Below are 24123 nucleotides of genomic sequence, written 5' to 3'. Positions count from 1 at the left end.
GTTCTGGCACCGCAGTTTACGGCAGCCATGCCCAGCCACGGAGTACAGCACCACATTCCGACCCAGGGACCACCCCTCCACGCCCGCGCACGAAGGCTCCCCCGGAAAAGCTCCGCCTGGCAAAGGAGGAGTTCAAGAGGATGGAGGAATTGGGGATCGTCCGGTGGTCCGACAGCCCATGGGGCATCCCCCTGCACATGGTGCCCAAAGCAGCCAGGGGCTGGTGACCATGCGGCAACTACCACAGACTGAATGAGGCTACAACTCCAGACCGCTACCCCATGCCGCACATACAGGACTTTGTAGCAAACCTGCACGGGGCAAGCATCTTTTCCAAAGTAGACCTCGTCCAGGGATACTATCAAATCCCGGTACACTCTGAAGACATCCCAAGATAGCACTCATTACCCCGTTCAGCCTGTTTGAATTCCTCTGAATGCCGTTCAGCCTGAAAAATGCCACACAGACGTTTCAGCAGCTAATGGATGCGGTGGGACACGACCTGGACTTTGCATTCATCTATTTCAACAACATCCTGTTTGCCAGCAGTAGTCGTCAGGAGCATCTGTCCCATCTCCGCCAGCTGTACTCCCGCCTGAGTGATCTTGGCCTCACGATCAACCCGGCCAAATGCCAGTTTGGACTCTACACCATCGACTTCCTGGGCCACAGGGTTACCAAAGACGGGACAACACCTCTGCCCGCCAAGGTAGACGCGATCCGCCACTTCGCCTGGCCCAATACAGTCAAAGGCCTGCAGGAGTTCATTGGTATGGTGAACTTCTACCACCGTTTCCTCCCCTCAGCAGCCTGTATCATGTGCCTTTTGTTCACCCTGATGTCAGGTAAAGGCAAGGACATTACTTGGGACGAAGAGGCTGCAGCCACTTTCGTTAAAGCCAAGGAAGCCTTGGCAGATGCCACAATGCTGGTGCACCCCAGAACAGATGTTTCAACCGCCCTCACAGAGGACGCATCCAACACAGCAGTCGGTGGGGTGCTGGCAACCCCTGGCGTTCTTCAGCAGGCACCTACGGCCACCCAAACTCAAGTACAGTGCCTTCAACCGGGAACTGTTGGCACTATATTTGGCAATCCAGCATTTCAGGTACTTCTTGGAAGGCAGGCCGTTCACCACGTTCATGGACCACAAACCGTTGACCTTCGTGTTCACAAAGGTGTCTGATCCCTGGTCAACCTGCCAGCAGTGACATCTGTCCTACATCTCTGAGTACACGACGGACATCCAGCATATCTTGGGGAAAGGACAACGTCATGGCAGACGCACTCTTCAGACCAGCTACCCAAGCCCTGTCCCTGGGGGTGGACTATGCAGCACTGGTGGAGGCGCAGCAGGCAGATGACAAGATGCCCAGCTACAGGACTGCAGTCTCGGGTTTGCAACTGCAAGACTTCCTTGTAGGCCCAGGTGAGAGGACCCTCCTGTGCAACGTGGCTACCGGCCAACCTCGCCCCATCGTCCTGGCAGCCTGGCGGCGGCGAGTTTTCAACTCCATACACAGCTTGGCGCACCTGTCTATCAGGAGAACCGTCCGGATGGTCTCCAGCAAGTTCGTATGGCACGGACTTCGCAAACAGGTCAGTGAATGGGCCAAAACGTGCACGCATTGCCAAACAGCCAAGGTACAGCGGCACACCAAAGCCCCGCCGCAGCAGTTCGAACCCACCCACCGGAGGTTCGACCACATTCATGTGGATATCATGGGGCCCCTGCCAGTGTTGCGAGGAGCGCGGTACCTCCTAACTATAGTAGACCGGTTCACGTAGATGGCCAGAGGCAGTCCCACTCACCGACATCATCGCCGATTCCTGCGCCCGAGCGCTGATTGCAATCTGGGTAGCACGCTTCAGGATACCAGCCCACATTACTTCCAACAGAGGCGCCCAGTTCACCTCCAGCCTGTGGTCTGCTTTGGCCAGCCTGTTGGGAACACAGCTACACCACACAACTGCCTACCACCCACAGTCAAACGGACTAGTGGAACGCTTCCACTGTCACTTGAAGTCGGCTCTTGTGGCCCGACTGAAAGGGTCTAACGGAGTGGACAAGCTTCCCTGGGTCCTGCTTGGAATTCGTACAGTGCCCAAAGAGGATCTGCACACCTCGTCAGCCGAGCTGCTGTACGGCGTGCCCCTGGTCATCCCAGGAGAGTTCATATTAGCCCCAAGGGGGCAAGGGGAAGAACCTGCAGCAGTCCTGGACAGACTATGCAAAAGGCTCGGCAACCTTTGAGACTATCTTTTAAAACCGTGCCATGGACTGCTCTTTATCAGATTACGGTATTGCTTTGCACTGTTGAAACTATGTGTTATAATTATGTGGTCTTTGTCAGTTAGTCTTTTATCAGTTATGGTTTTGTCTGCACTGTTGAAACTATATGTTAACTATAACTATATGTAACTATGTGGTTTTGTGTAGGTCTTGTAGCTTTGGGTTTGTCTGATGGGTTTGTAGTTCCTTTCCGGGGAACGTGCTAAGACAGTAGCAAGATATCGATATGCAACAGCCTCTCTGGAATCTGGACTGGGGATTACCAAACGTTATGTGGTTTTTCTTGTGTGGTCTGTTTTGTGCTTTTTTCGTGATATAATTCCAGAGAACGTTGTCTCATTTTTTAACTGCATTGTATTTGTGGTTATAAATGACAATAAACTGAATCTGAATCTGAAACCTGGCCCCCCGTACCAAATTCACAGCATGGACGGATCCCGACCTGCATACCCAAAGACCTACAGAACTCTAAGTATGTATTTGTACGAAGGGGCGCACACTGGGCACCGCTACAGTGGCCATATGAGGGGCTGTTCAAGGTGATCAGGAACAACGGGTCCACGTACATTCTGGACATTGGGGGGAAAGAGGAGGTTTTCACGGTGGACCGACTCAAACCGGCCCATGTGGACTTGGTGCAGCCGGTCGAGGTTCAGGCACCGTGGCGCAGAGGCAGACCGCCCAAACAGAGACTGATCCAGACTGTGGACATTGCGGGGTATATTGCTGGTTCTGAGGGGGTGGGGGTTATGTGGCGACCCACTTTCTACGCAGGCGAACTGTCTCACAAAATGGCGCGCGCGTTGGCAGAGAGGCCAGCCCCAGAATAGCACTGGTCCTTCTTTACCAGCAAGGGGAGAAAGCCCACGCGCAGGAAGAGACTTTTGTAATGCACCTCTGACGTCATTTCCACCTGGAGAGGGTGGGAACGGAACTGCGTAAAAGCCAGTGCCGTGAAGTTTGAATAAGCTAGTCTGGAGTGCAACTTACAGACTGCGTGTCGTTATTTCTAGCTCTGTGTGTAGCACATCGCTACATGCTCACAATTTACTAACCTGTACATCTTTGGAATGTGGGAGGAAAACCACAAGCTCACAGGGAGAACATACAAACTCCTTTTAGACAGTGGTGGGAATTCAAAGTTTAGAGTAAATTTACTATTGAAGTCCATATATCTCACCATATGCAGCCCTGAGCCTCATTTTCTTGTGGGCATGCTCAATAAATCCGTAATAGAATAATAATGATAATAGAATCAATGAAAGCCCACATCATCTTGGATGTTCAACCAATATGCAAAACAAACTATGCAACTACAAAGAGAAAGGAATAATAATAATAATAATAATAATGAATAAATAAGCAATAAATATCAAGAACATCGAATGAAGAGTCCTTGAAAGTGAGTACATAGGTTGTGGGAATATTTTAGTGATGGGGCAAATGAAGTTATACCCTTTGGTTCAAGAGTCTAATGGTTGAGGGGTAATAACTGATCCTGAACCTGGTGGTATGAGTCCCAAGGCTCCTGTACCTTCTTTCTGATGGCAGCAGTGAAAAGAGAGCAAATCGGGTGGTGGGGATCCCTGATGATGATTGCTGCTTTCCTGTGACAGTGCTGAGTGGTGGGGAGGGCTTTACCTGTGATGGACTAAGCCATATCCACTACTTTTTTGCAAGTTCAAGGGTATTGGTGTTTCTATAACAGGCTGTGATGCAGCTAATCAATATACTCCCCACCGCACATCTATAGAAGTTTATCAAGGTTTTGGATGTCATGCCATATCTTGGCAAACTCCTAAAGAAGTAGAGGCGCTTCCTTGCTTTCTTCATAATTGCACTTGCGTGCTGGGCCAGAACAGATTCTCCAAAATGATAACATCGAGGAATTTAAGTTGCTGACCCTCTAATCCTCCGATAAAGACTGGCTCATGGACCTCTGGTTTCCTCCTCCTGAAGCCAATATCAGTTCCAAGGTCTTGCTAACATTGAGTAAGAGGTTGTTGTTATGGCACCACTCAGCTAGATTTTTAATCTCCCTCCTATTTGCTAATTTGTCACCACCTTTGATTCTGCTTACGACAATTGCGTCATCAGCAAACTCAAATATGGCATTGTAGCTGTGCTTAACCACACAGTCATAAGGGGATTGACACCTGATCGCTGACTGCTGGCACTCTAAAGCATTACACTAGCCACAATGCCACCATGCCACCTGTGCTTCTATCCTCTTCTGCAAATTGGGAGAAAGAAATTACCTCAAATCCCTTTGAGACCTTTTCTATTCAAATTAAACCTTTTCTTCCTGTTTTTGACATCTGCTTAACGGGAGAAAGTTTTCTACTATCTACCTTATCTATTCCCCCCCCCCCTTAATTTACATCCTCAAACAAGGATCCTCTCAGCCTTCCCTGCTCCAAAGAAAACAAACACAGCCCCTCCAGTCTCCTCATAAATGAAGCATTCCATTCCATGCTACATTCTGGTATATCTCTTCAGCTATATTCTGCTGAAGGGCCTTACCTGTTTTCAGTTCCCTATATTTGATATGCTTCCTTTTTATCAAACTGTTTATGTCATTTCACATTCTATTTACTTGCTTTTCCTGCCTTCCATCCTTACATGTTGACCCTGACTCTCACTCTTTCTCCTTCTTAACAATATTGCTCATTTCCATTCTTCCTGAAATGAATAACCTTCCATTTACCCGTATTGTACAATTCTAACAAACTTCACTCCACCTATTTGTATGCCTTTGTGTCCTCGTCAGAATTTGCTTGCCAACTATTTGTGTATCATCAGCAAATTTGCAATGCACTTGGTCACTTTATCTCAGTTATTAATACATAAAAGATCCACTGGCATCCCATGTGTCGTAGCTTGGCAATCTGATGATGATTTTTACCTTTATTCTCTGTCCTTTGTTAGTTAGCCAATTCCAAGTCCAGATCGTGAGCAGCATCTCCAACACCATCACACTGAGCACGGGTCCCCCAGGGCTGTGTGCTCAGTCCACTGCTATTCACTCTGCTGACCCACGTCTGTGCAGCAATACACAGATTGAATCACATCATCAAGTTTGCCGATTACATCAAATTTCTTGGTATTCACCTGGTGGAGAATCTCACCTGATCCCACAATACCAGCTCCATAGCCAAGAAAGCCCAGCAGCGTCTCTACCTTTCTGCAAAGGCTGAGAAAAGTCCATCTCCCACCCCCCCACCCCCCCCCCCCCATCCTCACCATATTCTACAGAGGATGTATCAAGAGCATCCTGAGCAGCTACATCACTGCCTGTTTCAGGAATTGCACCGTCTCGGATCGCAAGATCCTGCAGCGGATAGTGAGGTCAGCTGAGAAGATCATCAGAGTCTCTCTTCCTGCTATTACAGACATTTACACCACACGCTGCACCCGCAAAGCTAACAGTATTGTGAAGGACCCCACACACACCCCTCACACAAACTCTTCTCCCTCCTGCCATCTGGTAAAAGGTACCGAAGCATTCAGGCTCTCATGACCAGACTGTGAACAGTTTCTTCCCCCAAGCCATCAGACTCCTCAATACTCAGAGTCTAGACTGATGTCTACATCATTTATTATTATATTGTAATTTGTCCTCTACTGTGCCTATTGTCTTGTTTGTATAATTATTACACTGCCCTGCACTGTTTTGTGCACTTTATGTAGTCCTGTGCAGGTCCGTAGTCTAGTGTAGCCTTGTGCTGTCTCACATACTCTAGTGTAATTTTGAGTTTCATGTAGCACCAGGGTCCTGGGGGAACGTTGTTTTGTTGTTACTGTGTACTTACCAACAGTTTATGGTCGAAACGACAATAAACTTGACGACTTGACAAATCTGTGCTAATATATTCTTGCCACTGTTGCTACTACTATGATTTCATATCTTGTGCAGTATCCTTTAGTGAATGTTTTCTTAAAATCTTTGAAGTCATGGTTGCTCTAGTGGTGTGCTTTGGATCGTTGTCTTGCTGAAAGACGAACTTCCTCCCCAGTTTAAGCTTTCTGTCTATAGCAGCATTTATCTTCCCATCAATCCTGACCAGATTTCCAGTCCCTGCTGCTGAAGATCATCCCTATTGCATGATGCCATCTCCACCATACTTTACAGTAGGGATAGTGTTACCTGGTAGATTTATGCCACACATACCGCTTAGTGTTGAGACCAAAAAGTTCTACTTTAGTCTCATCTGACCACAAAACCTCCTTCCACATCTTTACAGTATCTTCTGAATGACACTTTGCATATCTTTACGGGCAAGAAGATTTTTTTACATAGCCAGACTTCTGTCTTGCCACTCTTCCATAAATATCCTTTTTGTGCAACGCCTTAGAGGCTGTGGCTTCATATTTTTTTGACTTGTTCATGATGGACCACACTGAGCTCCAAGGTATGTTCAGTGCGGTCAAGATGGCCTTGTACCCTTCTCCAGATTTGTGTTTCTCTATTATCATTTCCCTGACTTGTCTTGAATGCTCTTTTGTCTTCATTTTGGTTTGGTCTGTTGAAAATCTACCATACTTTTGGACCTTACAGAAAGAGGGTGTATTTATTCTTATGAATTCATTGAAAACAGGTGATCCTCTAATTTTCTACATCAACAGACTGGGTGAGTTAGTAAAGCAGGTCAGGCAGCATCTTTGGAAAAGAGTAAACAGTTGATGCTTTGAGCCAAGACCCTTCATCAGGATTCCCTGCTTGAGGACATCAGCAGTCCTGATGAAGGGTCTCTGCATGAAACGTCAACTGTTTACTCTTTTCCAAAGATGCTGCCTGGCTTGCTGAGTTCCTCTGTGTATTAAGAATGTACTTAAAGTTGGATTGCATTATATAGTCCATTAATTTATCTAGGCTTCTGCATATGTTGGGAGAAGAATGCACACTTTGCCACTCGTGCACTGCACAGACTTAAATGAAGATCAAGTTAGTGGCCTTGGTTGTGTTTTGCTAGATTTCATATTAATGCATATATGTAGAAAATGCAAGCTTCTCTCTCCAATTCACTTCTCTAGTGCTCTTGATTTTTGGCCCTATGTTGTATACTGCTTATTTCATTCAATGTAGTTTAGTTATCTATACTTTCTTTTTCAGCCCACACCTTCGCTTCAATAACATTACATTGATTTCAACATGTGGAGTTCCTGTGTCCCACACACATCCCTCTTGTAGAAGATTCCAAACCAGAAGGTATGTACATTAGATAGTTAATTACTTGACATGTTTTGAACATTTATGTAGTGGAGGATGACAGTAAGCACAAACAATTTAAAAAGACCATATTTGATCTAGGCAATGAGAAGTTCTTGTTTTATTGTTGGAAGCATCACAAAGAGTTACACTACATAGAAATACTCAACTCAAAAACTGGCCCAACTTCTCTATGTGTTATGCTCTATACAATATATCTTTACATAATTATTTAAAAATATATTTATTTCCTTCCCTGATATCCATTGTGATATATTTTTTGATGATCATAAACAGTGCCTTGGCTTAACAGTAGCACTGCTATCTCCTTATCTGATCATCATCAGTCAGTCTTCAATACAGTCAGCCCTCCTTATCCGCGAGGGATTGGTTTCAGGACCCCTCACAGATACCAAAATTTGCGGATGCTCAAGTCCCTTATTCAACCTGTCTCAATGCGGTGGATCTTAGGACCCATTGGAACCCCAGACCTTATTTAATCTGTCTCAGTGCGGTGGACATTAGGACCTGGCGGTAAAACTCTGAATCCGCAGTGTTTCTGTTCACGAAAATAATCACGATCACGAATGAAAATAAAGTGGAAATAATAAAGCGATCGGAAAAAGGTGAAACGCCATCGGTCATTGGAAAAGCGTTAGGCTACGTCGGTCAACGATCGGAACAGTTTTAAAGGATAAAGTGAGAAAGGCTCTGCCCCGATGAAAGCTACAATTATTACTAAGCAACGCAGTGGTTTAATTATTGGTTTTGGGGTTTTGGGTTTTTGATCCTCCACATCAACCCGGCACAGTGGAGACCGCACTCGGGAGCGGTCTGTCACTCGATCGAACTCGGGAAATTCCGTTCCCGAGCCCGGCACTGAAACATACGTTCTTAAGTGTTTTATATGCATAGAAAAGTAAAATATATACTATATACTAAGACAAACGTTTGACTAACTGACTCTAAGTAATACCGGATGTACCTGTTCCGACTTACTTAGTAGGAGAACTTACGATTTTTTTCGATCCCGATCCACGATAACCCACGCACATCCTCCCGTATACTTTAAATCATCTCTAGATTTCTTATAATACCTAATACAATGTAAATGCTATGTAAAATTGTTATTATACTGCATTGTTTATGGAATAATGACAAAAAAAAGTCTGTACATGCTCGAGCACTTCCGGGTTTTCGTGATTCACGGTTGGTTGAATTCGCGCATGTGGAATTCGCGGATAAGGAGGGATGACAGTATATAATTTGGCCTGCTGCTTCAGTGGAATGTTGAGTATGTATAATATTGTTGAAGATCTTAAAGATATTAAATTCAGACCCTATTCTCTACTGAGGTAAAAAAAAATAAAAGGTTGCAGATACTTTTCACAGAACAGTAAAGTTATGCTGATGTATAGCAAAACATAACCTTCAGGCAACTGCGTTCACAAACAATTTAGCCGCTTATTGCTGTTTGTGGCAAGTATGAATACCACCTTTGGCAACAAAGCTTCTTCATCAATAGTCTTGTCATAAGTGAGATGCTTTATATCTTCAAACTCTGTCTTTCTTAGTCATAATGCAGAAATGTTATCACATACAACTAAGTATTATAAAGATAAGCTGCATAGTGCTTCACTTTGATATGTTACCATCTGAGATTTAATTTAGATTGCTCCAGGTTACCTATAAAAAATTTAGTAATCTTTGACTGCAAGCTTAGTTTAGCCAATAGTATGAAGTGTGGACTCATTGCCTACAAAATGCCTAATTTATATTAGAAAGAGTGAAATTGACAATAAAAATATCCCTTTCATTCTGCAGTCACAGCTATGAACATGATGATTATGCTCTGATGTCATTGCATTCTTGGGTTAATATGGTGGTTGATAAGATGATTGGTATTGACAGAGCTGCTAAACATGTAATTGTAACTGGAGGCAGAAAAGTACCATATGAACATCTAATCCTTTGCACAGGACAGCAGTTCCAGGTAAGTCCAAGTACCCTCTAAGCAAAATATATAGTATGTGATTAGTGAGTGTGATTGCACATAATTATTCTGATTTATTTCCTGCTTTAGCTATTCCCTTGAATGCATTTATTCCTTTCTTGGTTACCGTAGCAAGTAACTACTCTACATATAAAGCTAACAGTGTGTGCTGATGGCTGCTTAATTGTAAAGCACCAAAATAATTTATCTGGACATTATCTTAAATCTGTTTGTGGAAAGTCTTGCTCACAAATTGACACTTTTATTTTCTGCATTGTAACTAAAATTCATGCCAAACTATTCATGCCAAATTCATGTTAAACAGCACCATTGATTCTCTTTTACTCTAGATGTGAATCTGCAACTTTCTCCATCTCTTTGGTTTCTCTCTGATCTGTCCATATGTCACAATCATATGGACAGATTGTTAATGACCCATCACCAATAGATATTCCACTGTGTTTATGTGCTTCTTGTGACTATTTATTTAATCTAACCTTTTGAGAAATCAAATGAAAATGAAAAAGAATTTCAGGATGTACATTGTATACATTTCTCTGACATTAAATGTACCTATTGAAATAGAAAATGTTCCAAATTTCTATTTTAGAACAATACAAGATTTCACTTTCTTATAAGCATACTAGTATTTGGGGAACACTAGTCGAGAAGAAAAGTGATGTGTTGGCCTTTGTTGTGAAGGCTATGCTGTTTTAAAACAGGGAGATTTTGTTCCAGCTGTACAAGGTGCTCATGAGACCACACCTTGAATTCTATGCACAGTTTTGGTCCTCTTGACTTAAAAAGGATATAGTAGTATTGGAAGTAGTCCAAAGAAGACAATTGGGCTAATTCCTGTTATGAGAAGGTTGTCCTCTCAAATGAGGCTAGACAGTTTGGATCTGTACTCCTTGGAGTTTAGTAGAACGAAAGCTGATCTCATTCAAGTATACAAGATCCTGAGGAGGCTTCATAGGGTAGATGTTGAGATGTTTTCACTAATAGGAGAATCATCAATAAAAGGGCATACTTGCAATTTAATGTGCCAATCACTTAATATGACTACTTCTTCTCCCAGAGGTAGGAAAAATTCCTGCCCCAGAGCACGGTAGAGCTTAGATCATTTGAAATATTTAAGGTGAAGAGAAATAAATATTTAAAAGACTAAGGATTTGAAGGTAATGGGCACAGATGAAGAGTGCAGGCTAGCATAGATCAGCCATGACCTTTTTAAAAGATGGGGTTGATTTGAGGGGCCTCATTACCTATTTTGATTTTCTTGTGCTCTTGTGAGAACAGGGTTCATCTGCACTACCCTGGGAAAATATTTGAACTTACTACATGTTACCATAATAAGTGCATGAGAACTTGATATAAGAGGAAGCCCTTTGGCCTCTGGTGCCTTCTCCAGCATTAAATAAGATCATGTTTGAGCTTAGTGTAGTAATCCATTTCCTATGGTAATCCATTATTCCCCCATTCTCTTAATATCTAAAGATCCATCAATCTTTGGCTTAAATATACACAGCAATTTTAAGTCTACTGTACTCCTGGGTCAAGAATTGTGAATATTCACAATCCCTTACATGAACAAATTACTTCTCATACATGCCCTGAATGATTGCCAGCTTATTTTGAGACTGTAACCCCAGATTGTAGATCCCCCAGCCATAGGAAAAATTCAACTTGATATTTACCCTGTTAAGCCAATAAGAATTTTGTACTTTTCAGTGAGATCGTCAGTCTTTCTTCCAAACTTAAGAGTATACCTAGTGATATGACAAAACTGCTGTCCCAGAAGTCATTCATTTTCCATATTGTGTTGAGTTTGTTGGTGGCCAATCCTCTTTCCAAACAAGCTTGGAGGTGGAATCAGATGCACTTCAATCCTGGCTGGGTTTGCAGGCCATTACTTTCTATAAAGTGAAACCTAACTTCATGAGTGGCAGTGATGCTTCACTCTCAGATGAGTTCAACACCTTTTTATGAACACTATGCATGGTAGAATAAAACTACAGCTATAAGGATCCCTGCAACACCCAGTGATCCTGTGATCTCTGCCTTGGAGGCCAACATCAGATTGTCTTTCAAGAGGATGCACCCCCGCAAGGCAACAGGCTCCAATGGAGTACCTGGTACGACTCTTGAAAACCTGTGCCAACCAACTGGCAGATGTCATTTACAATTTCTCATTGCTACAGTTGGAAGTTACTACCTGTTTCAAATAAGGGCAACAATCATACCCAAGAAGAGTAGGGTGAGCTGCCTTAATTACCATCATCCAGTAGCACTCGCATCTATGGGTATCAAAGTGCTTTGAGAGGTTGGTTATGGCTAGAATCAACTCCTGTCTCAGCAACAACCTGGACCCACTGCAGTTTACCTATTACCAGAATAGGTCTACAGTGATTGTGATTTCATTGGTTCTTCATAGGGCTTTGGATCACTTGGACAATATGTCAGGATGCTGTTTATTGACAATAGCTCAGCATTTAACACAATCATTCCTATAGTTCTGATTGAAAAGCTCCAAAACCTGGACTTTTGTACCCCTTTCTTTTACTGGATCCTCCACTTCCTCACCAGTAGACCACAGTCTGTGCAGATCGGAAACAACATCTCCACCTCGTTGATAATCAACACTAGCGCTCCTCAAGGATGTGTGCTTAGCCCACTGCTCTACTCTCTACACCCATGACTATGTGGCTAGGCACAGCTGAAAGACCATCTATAAATTTGATGACAACTTAACAATTGTTGGCAAAATTTCAGATGGTGAGAAGAAGGTGTACAGGAATAAGATATATCAGCTAGCTGAGTGGTATTGTAGCAACAACCTTGCACTCAAGAAATTATTGTGAACTTGATAAAGGGTGAGATGAGAGAACACATACCAGTCCTCATACAGGGATCAGAAGTGGAAAGGGTGAGCAATTTCAGGTCCTGGTGGTGGTGGCCCAGTAGGGATTTTGGGCTGGACCCCTCACACTTGTGCTACATATGCCCACAAAAATCTCCGGATGAGAGTGACAAGAGAAAGAAGATTCATGCCAGCTCAGACGTTGTCTGGATCAACAAGGTTTGTGACAATGATTGGGGAACTGGGATCATCTGATGAGAAACTGGCTACTGGAACAAACCATAAATGGACAAGACTGGAGAACATGGAATTAATGGAATGTTAGTTTAACAGCAACATACATGAAAAAGGATACATCAAGTGCACGTGGAGACTCTGGCAACAACAAAGACCACCGTCCACATTCACAGAAAATCAACTAGTTACCCAGTGATCAAACATTGTCAACGGAGGATTGCTATCACATTTTGAATTGGAAGACATACAGTCACAATGCACCACAGCAACATCACCGTAGAACCGAGCCAATTTGGAAATACAAGTTCACCTCCACAGCTCATAGGTGGTGCGAAATTAATAGCATCACCTTGTACATGAGAAATTTAAGTTCAAACCTCACCTTGGGGTATATTGATGCTGGCTGCTGCAATCAGAGAAAAGAACTAGTGACGATCAATCAACTAATTAGGCTCCTTAGACTTAGTGATAAAATACCATCAGGAGGCATGCTGGAAACAGACAATGAAGCACTACAATGAAAATGAAATCCAGTGGACAGGACTGTTACTACCGCACCCCCTGGAGACAATGATTGGAAGCCAAGATGGAAACCATGAGAGCGGAGGTCAGTAGAGTAATTGAGCTGGTGAGAAGAGCAATTATTCATCTTGGCTACTAAGGAAGTACAGAGGCTGGAAACTGCCAAGCAATGGTTAACAGCTCTGGCTACCGGTCTACAGATGTACACTAAGGACACGGAGGCCAAGCAAATAAATGCACTCTTCTCCAAAGAACCAAGAAAAGTATTAGTACAATTCCAGGGCAACAACAATTCCTGAACTAACCAAAACAGCAACTGAGGAGTACTAGAAGAGCATACAGGAGAAAGAAGCATCACATAATAGCAGTGCCCAGTGGCTGAAAGACCATTGCAAGCCTTTGCAATCTCCCAGAGGAAGAATTAGTCACCATCACAGCAGTAGATGTCAAGCAATGGGTAGCAAGCATGAAGAACTAGACGTTACCAGGACCTGACATGATCCATGCCTATTGGCTGAAGAAACTAACAGCATTACATACACTGCTGTCATCTCAAATGAGCCAGCTGCTTGAAGCAGGCTCCCACCCTGACTGGCAACTCAAGGAAGAACAGTACTCATAATGAAGGATCCTCACAAAGGAGCACCACTGTCAAACTACCAGCCTATAACCTGCCTGTGAACAACATGGAGACTCCTATTAGGCATCATAACCATTGAGATGAAGGAACATGTGTGTAAATTCCTGAGCCCTGCTCAGAGGGGGATTGGTAATGGAACCAAACTCCAACTACTGGTAGACAAAGCAGTCAAACCAGTCCAAGACCAAGCAAACCAACCTAAGCATAGCCTGTATCGACTACCAGAAAGCATACAACTCAATGCCCCATGCATGGATCCTCTCTTTCTGTACAAGGTCAACAAAACACTAAGGACCTTCATCAAGAACTCAGTGGACCATGGGAGGACAATGCTAGAAGTTAACTCAAAGCCAATAGCACAAGTGGTCATCAGATGTGGAATATACCAGGGTGATGCACTGTCCCCACTGCTGTTCTGCATAGGCTTGAACCCCCTCAAGCCAGATCATCTCAAAGAGTGGATGTGGATACAGGTTCAGGAGTGGAGTGACCATCAGCCACCTCCTGTACATGGGTGACACCAAGCTGTATGCCAGACATGAAATGTATGCCACTAATTCACCTGAGAAGGGTGTACAGCAGAGACATCGGGATGTCATTTGGACTGGAAAAGTGCAGCTGGATGGTCATAAAAGGCGAAATCATCAAGACTAAAGGAGTCAAGTTACCTGAAGACCACATACCAGATGTACAGGACAGCTACAAATACCTGGGGATCCTGCAGGCACATGGAAGCCATGATGAGGATACAAGGAAGGCTGTAACATCAAGAGAGAGACACGTGTCCGAGGGCTGGACTGACAGGCTGGATTGCAAACCATTCAGCACATAGTAGCAGGCTGCAGGGAGCAAGATGCAGGCAGGAACAGCATACACTGAATGGCACAACCAAGTTGCAAGAACTGTGCACAGGAATGTCTGAGCTGAGTATGGACTGGGCACTCCCAAGTCCAAGTAGGGAACATGCAAGAAGGTAGTGGAGAATGACAGAGCTAAGGTTCTTTTGGACTTCCAAATACAGACAGATAAACAGGTACTGTCCAACCAATTGGACATAGTAATATTGGACAAGGAACAGAAGTGGCAATCCTGAATGACAGAGACATTATTATATGGAATATGTGTTTTACTTATGGAATAAATTAACAGTGTTCATATTCAAAAAATAAGTTTGATGCATGTACTGATAACTGCAGAATGCAGGAGGATTTCATTCACATACACATTGTAATCTATTTTAATGCATTGTGGCAAAGAGATTTTAACTGCCCCATACAACATGGAATATTATCATACACTTGTCTATTTGGCCAATCATGCCTTTTTAAGAGTTGAGACCACTTTAGTGCTATATCCTATCTACTTCCCTAAACGTTAGTGTTCTTAAAATTTGTGTCTAATTAACATTACAATGGAATCTGATTTTGTTACCTTTATAGGTAGTGCATTTCAAGTCACATTATCATTTATTTGAAATAATTGTAACCTCTTTTCTCCAAGAGTGGAGTGGGTCTTTTATCTAATTTTCTATCCCAATGAGAGGTGCGAAGTGAAGGTTTACTATGAGGGTGGAGACAGTTTTCCCTGCAGTGTGTTTTATCAAGTGAAATTAGCTGAGTAGCTCCATAATTGTTACCAGCTTCTCAAATGATTGAGAATAAAGAGGACAATGATGACACGTTAAGCAATTTCAGTACATGTAATCAAAGGGTCTTTGAAAGCATGATGTTTTCTGTAGTTGCCTGAACAGGGAAATGGCCTGCAGAGACATTATTGCTCCCCCACCCCCAACCTCCAGTGACACAGTGCTAGATATCATGTTGAAGACAATAAGGGCATCTGGAGAGATCAGCTTTCCTGGTGATGGGTGGAAGAAGTGCACAGCTGGCACCAGTGTTTAATGAATAAAGGTATAGTTGAAGTAAATTTTAAAACATTAAGACTGATTATAATTCTATTTTCTATTATGAAGGTTCCATGTCCCACAGGAGCTGATAAAAAATTGACTAACAAGGACGTGATTGTGGACCCTGACAAGCAATTCACAGATAAAGTGCCCTCCAACCTTTTCATTCTGAATAATCATAGCGATTGTGAAAATGCACTGCAGTGGCTGAAAACTCATTCAGCAAATGCTAAAGGTACAGCTTTAATCTCACTAAAATTCTTTAATGAAAACTGGTAAATATCTGTCGGTGCTACCATCTTGAAGTCTTAAATGTATCCATGCTGTTTGCCACATGAAGTCAGAAAGAATAAGGCCAAAGCAGCAGGTGAGAACAGGAAATTAGTTTGGAAGTGGAAATTGGGCTGGAAACTGAAGTTGAGAAATACCTAATGGAATAGTCAGTGGTATTAAGTTAATACAGAGAGGTATGTTTGCAAGATGTTATTGATGGTGAGACAAAATGGGAAAGCTAAGGCTGGGGAGGGCTTACATTCCTTGCAGTAGTTGACACACAAGTAATGCTGCTGAAAATAAAAGCCTCTGTACTGTGACCCCCCCAATTTCAAGTAAAATTTGTGTTGTTATGCTAACTCTATTGTGTGGTCATGATGTCAACATTCTTTGTAGATTCTGTCATATCTGATATGTCCCAGTTGAAATAGCAATGCGTGCAAAGTTGTCATAAACAGCACGAAACTCCAGATACATTTTATGTACCTCCTCCATTTTGTATACAGCATCCAGGTTGAAGTTTGTTATCTTTCTTTCTCGGTTGTCAAACAACTTGCAGAAACTACCAGCACAGGTCATTGGATAGCATTTGAACACCTTTTAAGTGGCAAGTGTAATTGAAATCTGGTTTGCTTTAAAAAAGGGAAAAAAACTTCCTTTTTTAAAAATTTAATTGTATTTATTTATTAATTTTTAAAGAGAATTACATAAAATGAATAGAATATTAGAATAGTGAAAAATTAATATTGGCCCTCCCCCTCCCCTTAACCCTCCCCCCCTTAGATCCCTATCTGAAAAAAAAGATAGAAAGATTGCCTGGATATTGGAGGATGCCCACATGCTCCATGGAGTTCAAAATAACTTTAGTTCTTATTTTCCCCAAATAATTTATAATTTTATCTTCAAAGGACCTATATATTTTATCCTATCTTTTGTAGATAGGGGTGCCAAATTTTCAAAAATATATCATATTCATTTCTTAAATTATAAGTAATTTTTTCAAGTGGAATGCAGCTATATATTTCATTATTCCAACTATCCATACTTAAATATGAATCTGATTTCCAAGTAACTGCAATAGCTTTTTTGGCTACTGCCAATGCAATTTTTATAAATTTTTTCTAATATTTATTCAATTTAGGTTTCGGTATTATCCCTTCAATATTACCTAATAAAAATAATATTGGGCTATGTGGGAGTTGTATTCCAATAATTTGTTCCAGTAAAAGTCTTAAATTTATCCAAAAAGGTTGAATTTTAGAACAAGACCAAGTAGAATGTAAAAAGGTACCAATTTCTTGATTACATCGAAAACATTGGTCAGATAAATTTGAATTTAATCTATTTATTTTCTGTGGTGTTATATATAATTGATGTAAAAAATTATATTGTACTAATCTAAGTTGGACATTTATTGTATTTATCATACTATCAAGACATAGTCTTAACCAATTTTTTTCATCAATTTTAATATTCAAATCAGTTTCCCATTTTTGTCTTAATTTATGAATTCCTGATTTAATTGTCTGTTTTTGAATCAAATTATACATACAAGATGTAAATTTTTTAATTTTTCCTTTTTGAATTAAGATTTCTATTTCATTAGGCTTTGGCATTAACATTGTTTGACCCAGTTTATCTCGTAAATAGGCCTTTAATTGAAAGTAACAGAAAAGAGTGTTATTTGATATTTTATATTTATTTTTTAATTGATCAAACGACATCAATATACCTCCTTCAAAACAGTCACCTATATACCTGATCCCTTTTTGAAACCAGTTATGTAAAAGTTGATTATCCATTGTGAAAGGAATAAGCCTATTTTGAATTAAGGTTCTTTATGCTAATAAGGATTTCTTTATTTCATCATCCATATTTACCTTATTCCATAATTCAATCAAATGTCTTAATATAAGAGATTCTTTCTTTTCCCATATCCATTTGGATTCCCATTTATATATAAAATCTTCTGGTATATTTTCTCCTATCTTATCTAGTTCTATTCTAATCCATGCCGGTTTTTCTTCATCAAAAAAAAGATGCAGTAAACCTAAGTTGATTTGTTTTGTAATAATTCTTAAAATTTGGAAGTTGTAACCCTCCTAAATCAAAGATGTATAGTCAAAAAAGCATTTAACTGTATATTTGAATGTGTTAATCTTGTAATGTACACAATATTGCAAACTGCTAGTTCACACAAACTGTATTGTGATAACTGAGAGGTGTATTGTGGCTGGTGCAGGTTTTGAAACTAAACTGGGAACCAACCTCAGGTTTCAAATGTTAGTTGCTGTACTATGGGTCTTGGCCACAAAGGTGAAGGAGAGAGAGGTACTTTATTGCCTTATCATAATTCTGAGGTCAATGCCAGGAGTCAAGCTGCAGGGACTTTAATGTAGTGCTGAAAGAAGTTCAATGACATGACCTCAAGCATAATGGACAGTGAGTGCATTTTAAAATGTCAAATCCTATTAACTGCAGCAATGAAAATCAGTACCCATTAATGTTTTTTTTAATATATTCATCCACTCCACTGCAATCTGACTTTGTCATGCAGCAAATCTCATAGCTATATTTTAGTTTGCTTAGACTGCTAGCTATCTGATTATTACTGTTGCCTCACACAACCACATTGTAGGACCTTGTTTTGTCTGATTCAAGAGAGGGTGGCAGGCACTGGATAAAGCAACGATAACTGTTATCCACGCATGTGCTTGCCTATGAGAGAAGCTGGTAAAGCTATCTTTGAGATGCTTGATCCTGAGGTATTTGGCCACTGGAAAAAGTTGGTAATCCCCTAATTTCACATATTTCATATCTCTGCTCCTTCAGTTTACACAGACTTCAAATTTACCCCATCCTCTTACAGTACATAAATACATAAAAAGCAAGATAAGAATAGGAGTGTATTGTTAGCTTCCCATTCAATGAAATTATTTGTTTGTGCCCTAATTTATATATTCACCATTGTCTCATTTTCTATTAAGACTTTGAATAACAATCTATCAAATAAACAATTTAAAATTATGTATTGTCTAGCATTTATTATCATTTACGGAAGTGAACTTCAAACAATCATTTGGCAGTGTTTCCAAAATTCACGCCCCTATTGTTCATTCCAGAACTGAGGGAGATCCAGAGTTGAGTATAAACCAGACTAAATAAAGATGACAGACTTGCTTCTCTGCAAGACATCTGTGAACTAGACAATCTGCTGATTTCATGGCTGCTAGTAGTGATAGTAGCTTATTATTAATTTAAATAATTAAATATTTAATTATTTAAATATGAATCCCCTAACTATCATGTTGGGATTTCAACTCGTGTTCTGACTCCAGCTGTTCTGCTGGAGCTGTAAATGAGGGTGGCATGGTAGCATAGTGGATAATGTAACATTTTACAGTGCCATCTGTAAGATTAGGGTTCAATTCCTGCTGCTGTCTATGAGAAATTTATATGTTCTCTCTCGTGACTGCATGGGTTTCTCCTGGTGCTCTGGTTTCCCTCAAACGTTGCAAAAACATATGATTTAGGGTTAGTAAGTTATGGGCATGCTGTGCTGACACTGGAAGCATGAAGACACTTGCAGGCTGCCTTTTGCACCTCCTTGATGCAACAAATAGTGCATTTCACTGCATGCCTTGTACATGTGAAAACTAAAGCTAATTTTATTGTACCTTAAAAATTTACCATTCTGTTATCATAAATTTTGACAAAACTATGCTACACCCATTCTAAAATAATAGTCTCAAAATTATGCAGCCAAATGAAAATTTTTACTGCAAAGTCTTATTATTCTTGTATTCATGATGTCTTTTTTTCCTGACCTCAATGCACAGATGCAATACCTAGAAATGTGCAAGATCGTGGCTGTGGTAACAATATAAAATTCTTTGCTGGGATGTTGCAATAAAATATTGAAATCAAGAGTAAAAATACTTGTGTAACATGACCAGAAATGGGTAAAATACAGCAAAAATAGGAAGCATTGAATTGCCAGTGCTGATGGAAACAACAATTAGGTTGTACATTCACCAGCTAAGCACATAGAAATTTTAAGAAACACTTTATTATCATGTAGCCAGAAATGTATTATTAGTTTGGTGACACCTTTATCTCACTTTGTTTCCTATTCATTTGCAGAATTGAATTGCCATGGAGGCACAGTCCATTGTTTTACAAATACTTCATATATTTTAATTTATTTTAATTTGCATTATTGCTTAGAGTGGATATACTGAAGAATGCACATGTAAGCCCATTTAATTGTGCAATTAACTGCTAATTTAGTTAAGGAGAATTAACTTTAATTACCTTACATTTATTTTCAACATTCAAATGATTCTCCTTAATTGGGAAACTAAGCAGGGAGAGATACTTACAGTGTAACATAAATCAATGTTTGATAATGAATGTAATTTAATTCTTATAAATTGGTCCTTGTATTCACCACATATGAATAACTGAAATGCAATCTGCCAGGTTCTCTTTTAAGATTCATGTATTGTGCCAACAGAATTGACCAGCAAAATATTTTAATCAAACCTGCTAATATTCACAGGATATTTTTAGGGATCTGAGATAGATTTACAGAACTACTGCTTATAGTACATTGACCATCATTGAGCAGTATCTGGCACTATTGTCTGCTGTTGATATATTACTGTTGTTAGTCAATTAGATTATTGAGCTGAAATCTACCATTTGACTTCCTGATCCTTATGTTATTTTGCATTATTAATCATTCAGATTATTATTTATAGTTTTACATTGTTATTGAATTAGAGAATACACTATTTTACAATAACAAGATCATTTAATCACATGACCTTGAGGAGGATTGTTGACAAACAAGAATAATTATTTCTCTTCATGAGTAGCTTTCCTGCTCTATCATTCTTTTTCGCTAGCTTACAAGTTTTTTTTTAATATAAAGTCTTCCATTGGTGTTCAGGAAGGATGGATTTGAAGAGACTAAACTGGTACAGCTGTGTAGAATATAACATGTAAAATTGGAGTATTGGAACATTTTGAGTTGTATGTTGTGGATGATTCTGCAAGGTATAATGGAATGCACATGCATATGAGAAGCCCGCTTGTGTTCTGCAATAGTATAGAGATATAAGAGAAGGGATGTTACATTATGACACCAATATGTACCGATTGCCACATTATTGGTAGGATGTACTTTCACTGGAGAGGGTAGAGAGGAGATTCACTGGGGTGTTGCCTAGATTGGAGCATTTCAATCATAAGGATAGATTGAGTATGCTTATAACTGAAATGCCTGTTAGTGGCAGAGACTGAGGGGGTTACCAAACAGAGGTATACAAAATTATTATAGGGGATAGATAGGATGGATTGTCGGACTCTTTCTCACATGACGAGAGTCTCTAAAACAAGAACATGTTTTAACTTCCTACCTCTCAACAAATATAAGTTGACAGGTGGGAAGTTTAGATGAAATTTGAGGGGGGATTTTTCTGCAGAATATGGTTGAAATCTGGAACGCACACTGATGCACACTTACAACATTTAAGAAGCATCTAAACAAGCACTCTAATTGCCAAAGCTACGGAAAAATGCAGATGAATGGGACAAGTAATAGATAAATACAATTTTTAGCAATGACAACGTACTCCATAGGGCCTGTTTCTGTGTTATACAAATCTGTGGCTAAGGACGCTTATAAGCATATTTATTTGTTTGTTTTCAAGCAACCTTGTTATTAGCTCAGTCAAGTAAGATACCCATGCAGAGTTTTGACCTGCATACAGACAAATCCTTTTGTGTATTTTCTCCAGATTCCAGCATCTGCAGGCTTTTGCGTCTTCAACGGCATTTGAAGGCTTTTGATTTACTCAAAGGCATTTGATCTTTCTCATCAATTTAAACTTACCAAATTGAAACTTATCAAAGAAAGATATTTGGGGAAGGAGGGTTGTAGAGAGAATCACCTTTGAAAACAACCAAAATGATGTGACTGTTGATCCCAACAACTTGCCATGCTTTTGCATTCAATGTGATTTTCAGGCTCATTTGAGTTCTGGTCATTAGAGCAATTTTTGAAACAGGAGAAAGGATATGGATGTACACAATTTATCAGTGATGATATAATTTAGACCCATGCTACTTCATTTCATTATTATAATTATTAATTGTTGCTGTTATCAGTTATCAATTAAAAAGGGCCAATACCATTGATATATTTTAAGTGATTGCAGCTGTTCTTGGATAAAACTTTTATGGATCCTTAGGAAATAATTATTTGCTGCTGATTGTGACTTTTTTCCTTCAGTTATTAATTATGTTTTTCAAGGAGATCTTTCTAAGATTACTATCTCGGCGGGAAAAGCAATAAGGAGAAAGCATATTTGTGTCACCAGTGAAGTGACAAATGTATTTTCAATCCAAATTTATATGTTTAGGAAAATATATCTGCAATTCTCAGAGGAAGTGTATATAGAAACATTGAAGCAGTGGCACGGTTGTATCGCATTACACAGCTGGCAGAATTTGTTTGAATCCAGGTCAGAATCAGGATATAGAAATTAAAACAGAAGTAAGGATAATAAAATATATTTAACAATTTAATAAAACATTAGTCGGACTTCAGCTGGAGTACTGTGTGCAGTTCTAGTCACCAAAATATAGGAATATTATGATAACTGGAGAGTATGTGGAGGATATTCACCACAATTTTGCCTAGGATGGAGTAGTTATGAGGAGAGTCTGGAAAACCCATGAATTTCTCGCTGGAGTGGAGGTGGTTAACAGTAGACATTGAGGTAGATAAAATTTGGATGGGTATAGATTAGGTAGAAAGCTTTCTCTGTATCAGAGATAAATAAAACTAATGGAATTAAGTTTAGGGTAAGAAGGAAAATATTCAGTGAGGATATTAGGAAGATATTTTTCACCAGAGAGTGGTAAGTATCTGGAATGTACTCCCGAAGAGAATGGTTAAAGCTGGGTCACTTCCAGCACTTCAGAAGTGTCCAGGGTAAACAGTTAAGTCACTTCAGCATAGTGGGCTGGAGACTAACGGCTGAATGATGGAGATAATAGGACAGGATGCTAACTGGTTTGATTGATGGGTTGGGCTGAATTGCCCATTTCTTCACTGTACAATTCTCTGAAAACCTTTTTTGCTGCTCATTCCTTCCAGTCTAACTCAAGAAAAGTCAGGAACCTAAATGATCTGCAGTCTGTACTTCCACTGATCACACATCAGAGTAAACCATAAGATACAGGAGCAGAATTAGACCACCTGGCCCATTGAGTCTGCTCCACCACTCAATCATGGCTGATCCTTTTTTCTCCTCCTCAACCTCAGTTCCCAGCCTTCTCCCCATAACCTTTGATGCCTTGACCAATCAAGAACCTATCTGCCTTAAATATACCCAACAACCTGGCCTCCACAGCTGCATCTGGCAACAAATTCCACAAATTCACCACCCTCTGGCTAAAGAAATTTATCTGCATCTCTGTTTTGAAAGGGCAACCCTCTATCCTGAGGCTGTGCCCTCTTGTCCTAGACTCTCTGACCATGGGAAACATTCTTTCCACATATACTCTGTCTTGGCATTCAACATTCAAAATGTTTCAGTGAGCTTCCCTCTCATCCTTATGAGTTCCAGCGAGTACAGACCCAGAGCCATCAAACATTCCTTGTAAGATAACCCTTTCATTCCTGGAATCACCCTTGTGAACCTCCTCTGGACCCTCTTCAATGCTAGCACATCTTTTCTAAGATGAGGGACCCAAAACTGTTCACAGTTCTCAAGGTGAAGCCTCACCAGTGATTTATAAAGCCTCAGCATCACATCCTTGCTCTTGTATTTTAGACCTCTTGAAACGAATGCTAACATTGCATTTGCCTTCCTCACCACCGACTCAACCTGCAAGTTAACCTTTAGGGTGTTCTGCACAAGGACTCCCAAGAACCTTTGCATCTCAGATTTTTGGATTTTCTCCCCATTTTGAAAATAGTCTGCACATTTATTTCTACTACCAAAGTGCATGACCATACATTTTCCAACATTGTATTTCATTTGCCACTTTCTTGCCCATTGTCCTAATCTGTCTAAGTCCTTCTGCATCCTACCTATTTCCTCAAACCTACCTGCCCCTCTACTAATCTTCATATCATCTGCAGACTTGGTAAGAAAGCCATCTATTCCATCATCT

General features: G+C 40.5%; 1 protein-coding gene across 2 annotated transcripts in view; it reads left to right on the top strand.

Annotated features, from left to right (window-relative positions):
• The window catches only part of cfap61 (cilia and flagella associated protein 61), a 167985-nt gene that overhangs the window by 79545 nt on the left and 64317 nt on the right, over positions 1-24123 (top strand). For both annotated transcript variants that reach the window (XM_073051386.1, XM_073051384.1), the window contains 3 exons: positions 7407-7502; positions 9327-9495; positions 15727-15895. In XM_073051386.1, coding sequence (XP_072907487.1) covers positions 7407-7502; positions 9327-9495; positions 15727-15895 — 434 coding nt within the window. The remainder of the gene's footprint in view (positions 1-7406; positions 7503-9326; positions 9496-15726; positions 15896-24123) is intronic.

This window comes from Hemitrygon akajei, chromosome 7 (assembly GCF_048418815.1).
Source record: "Hemitrygon akajei chromosome 7, sHemAka1.3, whole genome shotgun sequence".
Classification (NCBI taxonomy): domain Eukaryota; kingdom Metazoa; phylum Chordata; class Chondrichthyes; order Myliobatiformes; family Dasyatidae; genus Hemitrygon; species Hemitrygon akajei.
The sequence above is the reverse complement of the archived record's forward strand: the minus strand, read 5'-3'. Positions and strand labels throughout refer to the sequence as shown.